The 10,638-nt window shown below is 33.8% G+C and overlaps 1 protein-coding gene across 1 annotated transcript in view; it reads left to right on the forward strand.

The window, feature by feature from the left end:
• LOC105627699 overlaps nucleotides 1-3,525 on the forward strand; it is a 10,690-nt gene extending 7,165 nt beyond the window's left edge. Inside the window, exons 4-5 of the mRNA XM_012208976.1 lie at nucleotides 779-1,126; nucleotides 3,183-3,525. Of these exons, the coding sequence (XP_012064366.1) occupies nucleotides 779-1,126; nucleotides 3,183-3,525 (691 nt within the window). The remainder of the gene's footprint in view (nucleotides 1-778; nucleotides 1,127-3,182) is intronic.
• The last annotated feature ends 7,113 nt before the right edge of the window (nucleotides 3,526-10,638 follow it).

A 10,638-nucleotide genomic window follows, 5' to 3' on the forward strand; every position in this document is an offset into this window, starting at 1 on the left:
AGAGAGAGAGAGAGACGTATCCATTATTTAAATTTGACTATTACGCCACGATTTCAAGAAAAAAAATGGCATCAAAGAAATAAAAAAAGAACTTATGATTTTGAGAGTTTTTATAACATTACAATAATATTTTTTCTAAATTTGGTCAATGTCATAAAAAAGTATTAATGTATTAACTTTTAAAATCCATTTTGTTTTGTTGTAATATGATTTTTTTGTTTTTTCCACAAAATGAATTTTAAAATTAAAAATTTAAAATCAAAAATATCTTCTTTAGAAAAAAAATTACTGTAATGTCGGTGTTATAATGTCAATAATCATTGTTTTTGCTATATGTTTGATGCCACTTTTTTCTAAAATTGTGCCGTGATAATTAAATTTGGACAATGGATTCATGTTTAGTAGGTAAAAATATGTCAGAAATGATTATTTATATTAATTACAAAATGATATTAGGTAATATAACGTTATGTTCTAATAGAATTTTTATCCTTTTTTTTATAAAAGTTTTAATTTCAAAATTTTTATTGTTAAAAATCTATTATGTTTCCTTCTTTATGTAGTTTTATTATACTAAATAAAAACTTGTATTTTGTTTTCCTTTTGTTCATTTTTTTAAACAAATTGTTATTATGCTAGAATTTCCAGGACTATACCTATATATCACATACAGTATTTAATCTAAATTTTTTAATGATTAGCAAGAGTAATATTGAAGTAAAAATTTATTGCACACCTAATGTTCAATAGTGAAGAAATAATAAATTTTGTTGCACAGGTACATAAGGTTGCTAAGTAATGTTCTGGAATGGCAGAAAAGTCAAGATCGTAATGGGTTACACCACGATGTACGCATCAAATGCGAGTCGCATTTGAACAACCAAAATTCCACATATCACTTGAAGCCAAATGTAGCATTTCTGAAGCAGGAGAAGCTTAGCAACGAAAATTCTCACGTCTTTCGTGTTAATTACTCTACGCAAAGACATAGCTCGCACACGTGTGACAAGAATGGTAGTAATTTGCTGATGATTGCCCCGAGCGGACTCAATACAACTATTTCCGCCGGAAAACGCTGCGTCACACCCTCCATCGTCGTTACTCAAGGCAACTCTTTTTTTCACAGGTGGATTTCACCAAATTAATTTTGTTGCAAAGAAATAGGTGAATTAGAAAAGTTGATGGGTACCCAATTTATAAAGCTTATGAATTCGTAAGCTTTTTAGATTATCAGATTAGAATTGAAAATTTTCTTTAATGGAATAACGTACATAGTTTATGTACTTTAAATTTATAATCTGGCATAGGCGCTGATTTGCGAAAAATATTAAGAAGGGGAGCACCGAGAAATATTGGGGAGAGGGAGGGGGAGATACAATAGTATCCACTTTTTTGCGATACTCTTGATAAAAATAAATCGTTGAAATAACTAAAATCAAATTAATAGAGATTTTAAGAATTTTAGCGATTTATTTCCATCAAGAGCATCGCAAAAAAATGGATAATGGAATGTTGTATAGTCGACATCCATTTTTTAGAGAGCTGTAAGGTATTTTGCGGTTAGAAGAAAAAGGCCTTCTCTCTTAGGCCTTCATTTTTCTTAGGCCTAGTATTCATAGTCTGTTCTTTTAAGATCGTCTTAAGATTGTACTACTAAGACAGTCTTGAATATAAGAATCAAATATGAATACAGCTTTTATGTTCTCTCTCAGGTTTCTCTCTGGTATGTGCAGGGACACTAGGGATATGTTCAAATTCCCGTCTGGATGTTTCCCCGCGTGTCATGTCATCCTTGTTATTTAATAAACATTAAACAAGGATGATATGATACCCGAGGAGCACTCTGGATGGAAATCAGAACACGCCCGAAGCAACTCATAATCAGTACAACACATGGTCATCCTTGTTTAACATTGACAAACAACAAGAATATAATGATACATTATGTCACTTTGTCATGTGTGTCTTATGTTGGAAGACACCCTAAGATAGCAAACGATATACCAGCGTCGTACTTTTAATTCGCCGCGTCAACGTTATAGCGTATGTCATGTGACCGATGCTTTCTCGCAATTTTGATCGCAAAAATTATTTGCAATTGTTAAAAAACATTTGTTAAAACATCAAAAGAAAATTATTGAGGAGGCAAAAAATGGTCCACTCTCCCCCCCCCCCCCTGTAATCGGTGCCTATGTGTGAACTGGAATATTTGTTCCTCTATAATATAACTAATACGATCGGACAAACAAATTCTACTTTGAATTCTTATTCAAATTTTCTTTAATCAAAAGTTGACTATTAATTAAATGAAGACTCTTTATTTAATAATTAATGATTTCTGGAATAAATAGAATTTAAAATTTCTATTTAAAAATTTCTCAAATTCAAGAATATATAGGATGTTTGGAATTTAAAAGTCAAAACTTCGGGAACATTTAAGGGATCAATAAATCAAGAAAAAATATTCTGCAGAGATCTCGTTTTTGCTTTGTTTTGGAGAAAATCGCAAAAAAGAATTACTATTACTAATAAAATCAATAGTTTTAATTTTTGTACTTTCTCATTACTTATTCACATTGTATTTATTCACTTGCTTAATATTGTAAATATTGTTCAAAATATTGACCTCTTGTTGCAGAAACTATATACAAAAACCATATCAGCATATACAACGTTAGAATATATACGCGACATATTGTGACAGGAATAATTCACTCAATGACTTTTGACGAGTAACTGAAGAATTTATAGGAGAAAAGCAGAAATATAAATAAACAAAATTTTCACCTAAAAACGGAATTATTGCTTTCGTGCAGAATTTCAGAGACGATAATATTTCAGAAGCAGTGCGAGAACGAAGCAACTACATTCAGTCTTTTTTCTCAGGCAATTTTCTCCAAAACGAGCATATTCTTACAGAACTGTTTTTTAGTTTATCGATCTCTAGTTCTTGAAGTTTTGACATTTACATTTCAAATACCCTGTATATATTTTTGAAATCAGTTTTCTTTTAATTTTTACTTTTTTTGAAATTCCTTAAAAAAAATGTAAAAGAAAAATGTACATAATTTTTATTGACCTAAATATTCGTACTTTTTAAACAAGTTATTTTGTATTTCATTGAGCGTATTTTTTATGCATCATTTTAATTACTAATACTTCTAATTCTATGTTTTTCACAGCAACAGCAATGGAAATCTTATACGTTCTCCATCGAGCGGACGGTCCTCGAGTTTTCCGAAATCACCACAAATCTCATCGAACACTAGTATAGTACCTAATAGCTCCTCTTCATCTTTGACGGGTAACACATCAGTTACAAACGGAATAGGATTGAGTGGTTCGAATTGTGCCCAAAAAAGGTTTAAGATTGAACGAGAAGAGGAAGACCAGGCATCAAGGGACTGTAGAGTTCCGCCACCGCCTGTTCATAATATCCCCGTCAGAAAAAGGGTTAAAGTCACCTTTGTAAAGGACCCAAGTTCAGGATTTCGCGGCGATTTGTGCGGTGCAGATCGAAAATAAAACATTAATAAGAGAGACGTCGTTTGTAAACGTATCAATTGTTGCTTTGAGTGCACGCATGTTATGTAAATATTTCTTTTATGCTGTATTTGACAATAATTGGTGTTGTACGATACAAAATTAATAATGTTAAATTAAATAATGTTTAGATCTCTCATATGAGCTAATCTTGAATTAATATATGAACGTTTATTTTCAATTATTCAAATACTAAAAGTACTTTTTTATTCGCACTAAATTATTATATTACATATATATATTTAATTTTTGTAATTCATTCAAATACTGATTCAATAAAAATTCTTCTTGTTATAAAAAAACATTTTCTTTTTAAAAATTTAAATTCAAATTGATCTTTTCTAGAGAGATTAAACTTGTTATCATTTTGATTGAAAATCAATATTTGATTTAAAAAAAAAACATGTATTTTTTAGCACAATATTTTTTAAACAAAAATTAATTTTATTTCCATGAACAAAAGAATCGTGATTAGAAGACGAACTGAAATTCTAAATCATACAGAAAAGTTTAGACAAAAGGAGCACATTCTTCAAAGAATATTTTATTATCTTTCATATTACATCGTTTGTACATTATTAATATCGCAGTTATGTTTTGAACATCGACATGAAAAACATGAATAGGAAATTTTCAATTACGTGACTCATTGTAAACTTGTTTATAAATATATTCATCAAGTTCCTGCGTCCCGTTGGATGCCATTTATTGTAGAGTCTTTAATAGAATATATACGAACATTTCGTATCCATTTACACATCGCATTATTTTACGATGAACACAATAAATACCTGAATGTTTAACAGTTATCTACAGACAACAATTTCATCGTATTTATCGTAGATTGCTTATATCTTATTCATTTTCATAGATATTCACAGATATTCAAATTTCGTTTTTTTAGTTGACAAAACACAATGACAAAACAAAAATGACGGGTATTGTCCAACACAAAATTAACACTGTACAATTTAAATTTGTGACATACTATTCATAGCATGTAGAGATGGCTCCTTTTGCCTACAATCGATTGCCTATAGCATCATTTGTCTACATTACATTTGCTGACAGTTCATTTGTGCACAAAAATTATTGCCTACAAGCACTTTTGTATACAAATTATATATATATATATACACACACACACACACACACACACACACACACACACACATATATATATTATATTTATTATATAATTAAATTACGTAAGAAAACATTTGTATTTTTAAAACAGAAAATTTGTGTTTTAAAATAGAGAATTTGTGTTTTTAAAGCAGAGAATACATGCAATAGGCAATCGAGCTGTAAGCAATAATACATGTAGGAAAATGTGATTTCGTTTCTAAAATTTGTATTTGTACGAAAGTGCTTGCAGTCGAGCTGTAGACAATAATTTTTATGCACATATGAACTGCCGGCAAAGATAATGTAGGCAAACAATGTTGTAGGCAAACGGGATCCTCTTCTTTATTCGACGTCCTACAAATGTTCTTAAGACATAAAGTCCTCTTCTGGACGTTTTTAGAATGTCCCTTGGAGGTTTGTGCTGCACTAGTATTATTGACGATTTTGATGAAAAATCGTGTCGAACTTTCTTCATACGGTTATTTCTCCATCTGACGTCGAACTTGTACTTTCTCTTCGTCGAAATGTTAAATATTAATCTAAAACCCTGCGAAAGCGGCATTCGCTTCGCGAAATGCCTGCTCTCGCAGGCATTTCCTATGTTAAGTACACTTTATATCTAGTGCTGTCCCTTTTCGGTTCCGACAATTTCTTGGGAACGTATCGTTCGTCATTGAATTCGATCGGTGGCACCGGGGTGGATGGTCGCTCATCGCTCTGGCTGAAAGCTCTTCTTGGCGGGATATCGGGGATCATTCGGGTGCCCTTGCACTCAACACTGCCCCTCTTACCCAGGTTTACGCTGACGTAACTGGCGTCACTGGTACGCGAGTCTCTTTTTGTGAAGTCTATTTCTACGTAGCTGACTTGGGAATCGCGTGGTTTCATACTTACGTCCGAATTCCATTTGTTCTCTTTATCCACCAATCTCCTAATAGCCGGTGTTTCTGGTCGATCCCTCTTGAACGTCACTAGTTCCAGCTGCCGGGATGAACGAGACTCTCGTCGGACTATCTTCACATCGTAGTCATCCGAGTAAGTGCGTCGTTCGCGGCCATGAAATCGCTCCGCACTGAAATCTTCACTGTATCGCAATTTGTCATTGAACTTTCGTAGACGCTCATCTTGCTCATCCGCAAACATTTCGCTTGTTTTGTAAATATTGCGTTTTGGTTTTCGTTTGTCCTCTTCATGTTGAGCCTTGGACTGCGGAAGATAAAATAATAAGGTGAGCTAACTGTTCAAAGTATCAGATTTTACTATTGATCCTAAACAAATTCAACATAGATACCTTAAAGATATCGATTCTGTCATTGAACTCCAAATCTTGACTATTCCTACGAATCGGTAGATAATTGCTTCTCTCCTCTTCGCTGCTGCTCTTGCTAATCCAAGTGTTCTCCCGAGAAGTCCCTGTCCTCTTCGGCCACTCGTTCTCCGTTTTAAAATCATATAAGTCGCGCATACGTTCGCTAAGTTTACTTGCTCGTTCGTCAGTGTCGACATAACTCAAGGAGCGATCTTTCACTCGCTCATTAGTATCGACAAAGCTCAAGGAGCGATCTCTGCCAATATCTAACTCATCTGTAATCAAACATTCAATATTATTAAAGTAATCTGCATAAATCGAGTGCGTGTAATAACTCGTAAGAATGATTGCTTTGCATACCTTGTCTTTGTAAACGTCCTTTCTCATTCTTTACCGGGGAGAATTTTCTGAGGGGTTGCCATTTGGAAGCGTCCGTGTCCTTGCGCGATCCTTCGTCCTTTCTGTCGTATTCCATTACGGAATCTTTCCTCTCAGGATTTATCCTTGGTATAGGTGACGGACTTTTAGTAAACGTCATCCATCGGGTAGCCGCGCTCTTCGTGATTTCACAGCCAATTCTCGCAAGGGGAGACGTCGCTCGATAAAATTTCGCATCATTAATGTTTGGTAGCCATCTGAGAAAATTATGTCGAACTTTTGCCTCAAACATTTATTTGTTATTTCAATTATATATTAACGCATATTCACGCAAATGCAAATACAAAGTGAAAATCTCATATCTCTGATAAACATGTGATCATCTATGATTAACTGCAATAAATTACTTCAACACAGCACTGCTAGATGCTTGATAAAAAAATGATCTGTTTCAAAATTAACAACTTTTTAGTTTTTTAAATTCTGAATTGGAATAATATTTTAATTAGGATAGTAAACATGCTTTCAATTATAATATTATTATTATTATTATTATAATTATTCTTTAAAATTATATATCATGTTTTCAAAATTCAATCACTGCAATCTTAGTGTAATATAAATTTCATCTTTTGTCGGAGTTGTAACACTTTTTTACATAAACACATTTTACATAAGCTACAAATGTTATTTTTCTTGTACTTTTATCTTTGTACAAATGTTATTTTACTACTAATACATTTTACTACTAATACAAAAATGTATTAGTTGTTAGAGTCAATTTCTTTTCATTACCTAAATACCTAAAAAATGCTAATTTTTTAAACAATATTAAGTAAAGCTAATTTTTTTCTTATGTCACTTTTCTGTCAATCTGGCGATATAACTCAATGAGAATTGATGAGCTTCGTTTTTAAATTTATATTCGTTTTTCGTCACCACAGCAAACTTATTGATTTATTAAAAATATCTGTTGAAGCAATCTATTGTATATAATAATTTTTTATTTATAACTGAATATTTTACATGTAACTGAATAAGTTGAGCTTGTTTTTGATAGCTTTAAATAAAGAATATTCAATTATTAAATTATTAATGACTTAAAATATACTAGAAAAAAGTCGCAAAATCAATATTAATTATCTATGCATATGTTTTTCAGAGAAATAAAATTTTTATCATAAAATTCTCTTTTTTCAAATATTATCCCACGTAAATAAAGAAGAAGGGAATACATTTGAACATTAAAACAAACTTTTACGAACTTCGAAAATTCTCGTTATTATGTATCGAATAGCTATTTTTATGAAACTTTTAGTTCAAGGTATGAACCATAAATATACGATGAGCGTCACAACGTGAAAAGATATTAGCGACTAGTTCCGGTCGATGGAGCAAACCAGGCACCATTATGTTTTCACGTTGCTCTGTACTTAGTTCTTGACCAACGTGAATTTTCATCGACAAATTACGAACACCGCTCGGCTACACAGAAGGAAAAGGCGAACGAAGGAAGCAGAGAAATCTGACCGAAACTAGACGCCATTACCCGTTGGAGGTTCCGTAATGATTATCGTGTTCAATCGCGCCTACGAATCTCAACTACAATCCCGATCACGGCATTTCTCGCTTTCGGACGTGGAAAATGTGCGCGGTCAACCTCGTGGCGATAGATTGCGGGTCGCTGCAGTCCGTGTGCCTTCGCTGTTCAGTGATGCTCTTCTCTGGCCTCTTAAGAATGGTTACGTCGGTGCTGTGACTCCTCATGGTGTAGTGAGATCGACCGACGACCTCGGGTACAAGTCTGGAGGATCGATTGTTAGTTGATGAAGGTGATTTCGTTGGCCATTTCTCAGCATCCTCAGCCGATTCGTAGATGCTCTCTTGCCGTTCATCCCTCGACAGTCTCTTGGTCACCCCCGATTGTTGCCCCCGAGGTACATTCTTTGGTAGTGGCATCCACTTTGAAGTATCCAATTTGCTGGTGTCGCTGATCTCTGTGTGTCGACGTTCCTCCACTCGACGCTCCGTATATTTCTTCAGACAGTCCACGTCCGCGCTGCGGCTACGCTGACTTCGCGGTGATCGAGATGGTCTTCGTAATTGCCCGTTGTTCATCGGGCCGGCCCTTTCCTAAAGTTTGAATAAACGCATTCGTCGAGAGATATTGCGAGAGATCGCGCTTGGGATCGCCGTATTGGGATAATATGCTTTTAAATAATATTTTAAAACTAATATTTTTTGTGACTTTGAGTGACAGGGAATTAAACTATTTCATTCGTAAAGAGAATAAAAAACTTCTCAATACAGTTTTATAAAATATATCTTTTAATCATGTCTTTATGTCTCTCTTATAGCTTGTATACTTTATATTTATAATTCTGATAATATATGAATTTTTTATGTATACATAAATGCCTTTTTTATAATTATATTACGATCCGAAATAAAGTTTTATGTTTAATTCATGTCAAAAATGGATTGAAGATTACATAAAATATCAAGGGAACATATAAAGTATTAAATTCTGATTTTAATGAAACTTTGTATATATATAGATTATATAAAAAGATGAATTTAGAAAATATTAGTTGCGAAAAACTGTTTAAAAGAATGAAATCATTCCTTATATATAGATCAAATAGCACAACGCTTATAAAGTGCCAAAAAAGTGATTATATACTTTTTTTAGCGCTTTGTTAAAGCTTTGTGTACTACTTGAGAGGTAACGGGGGTTTTAGCTTTTTTCGTTATATTTTAAAAACTTAAAAATTCGAGATATAAAAAAATGTTTTGTTAAACTTTTACAATAAAATTATCTCTGTTCGTCCACATTAATAATGTTTTTGAAAAATAAAAAAAAATTTACTTTCATTAAAAAAAATTGTTTATTATAATATTATCGACGTAAATAAATACAGCTAATTTTATTATAAAGCTTTTGTATAACACATTTTTTAATATCTCGAATAGTTTCGAGATATAATATAATGGAAAAATTGCTTTATCACATAAGGGGTGATTTCATTCTTTCAAATCGTTTTTTTGTCGCATGCAGCACTCGGATATTTTCTAAATTCATCTTTTTATATAACCTATATATATAAAGAGTCTTTTAATAAGAACGCTCGATTTTTAAATGTAAATAAAACAAGTTGTGTGTGAGATATCCACTCAATTTTTTTTTATTTGAAAGAATATTTTATGGCATTAAGTATGGAATATAACGTCGCTCAAATGTCCGCCGTGGCTTCGCTTGGTGACACGTATTCGGGCGGTCCAATTTTCGATGACTTTCTCGCATAAATCTGGCTGAATTTGCTGGATGGCGTTTATGTTGACTTTGAGAGCATCAATTGTTTGCGGTTTATTCGTGTAGACCTGCGATTTAAGATAGCCCCAAAGGAAGAAGTCTAAAGGCGTTAAATTGCACGATCTCGGTGGCCAATTCACCGCCGCGCGAGATAACCATGCCCTCAAATCGCTCGCAGAATGTCCATCGTGGCATGCAGTGTGTGGCACGTAGCGCCATCCTGTTGGAACCACATGTTATCAGTATCCATATCATCTATTTTAGGCCACAAGAAGTTGCTTATCATCGATCTGTAGCGCTCGCCGTTGACGGTTATGGCAACGTCCGCTTCGTTTTGGAAGAAGTACGGACCGATGATTCCGCTAGACCAAAATCCGCACCAAACAGTGACTTTCTCGGGAGCATTTGGAGCTGGTGTATCTCGCGTGAATTGGTATCATCCCAAATTTGACAATTTTGCTTGTTCACATATCCATTCATCCAAAAATGAGCGCTAAAGATGATTTGTTTGGCGAAATTTGGTTTAACTTCCAATTGCTCCAGAACCCAATCAGCGAACACACGGCGTTGTCTATGGTCGTTTATCTTAAGTTCCTGGGTCAGTTGAATTTTATAGGGGTGCAGATTCAAGTCCCGACGCAAAATTTGCCAAGTTGAAGTCGCAGAAAGGCCAAGTTCTTGTGAACGACGAGAAATTGACCGCCTCGGGTTTTCCCATACATTCTCACGCACAGCAGCGATGTTTTCAGCAGATCTTGCGTTTCGGCGACGTACTGGTGTTGGCTGATTATTTATCGAACCGGTTGACTCGAATTTGGCCACCAAACGTCAAATAGTCGACTCGGCAGGACGGTTGTGGCGAGGATAAAAATCACATAATGCGCGAAACGTTTCTCGAACGGAGCACTAATTTTGATAATAAAATTTTATGATTTGCACACGTTGTTCAACACTATGACCAAGATGA

Source organism: Atta cephalotes, assembly GCF_000143395.1.
Source record: "Atta cephalotes unplaced genomic scaffold scaffold00010, whole genome shotgun sequence".
In the NCBI taxonomy this organism is placed as follows: Eukaryota; Metazoa; Arthropoda; class Insecta; order Hymenoptera; family Formicidae; genus Atta; species Atta cephalotes.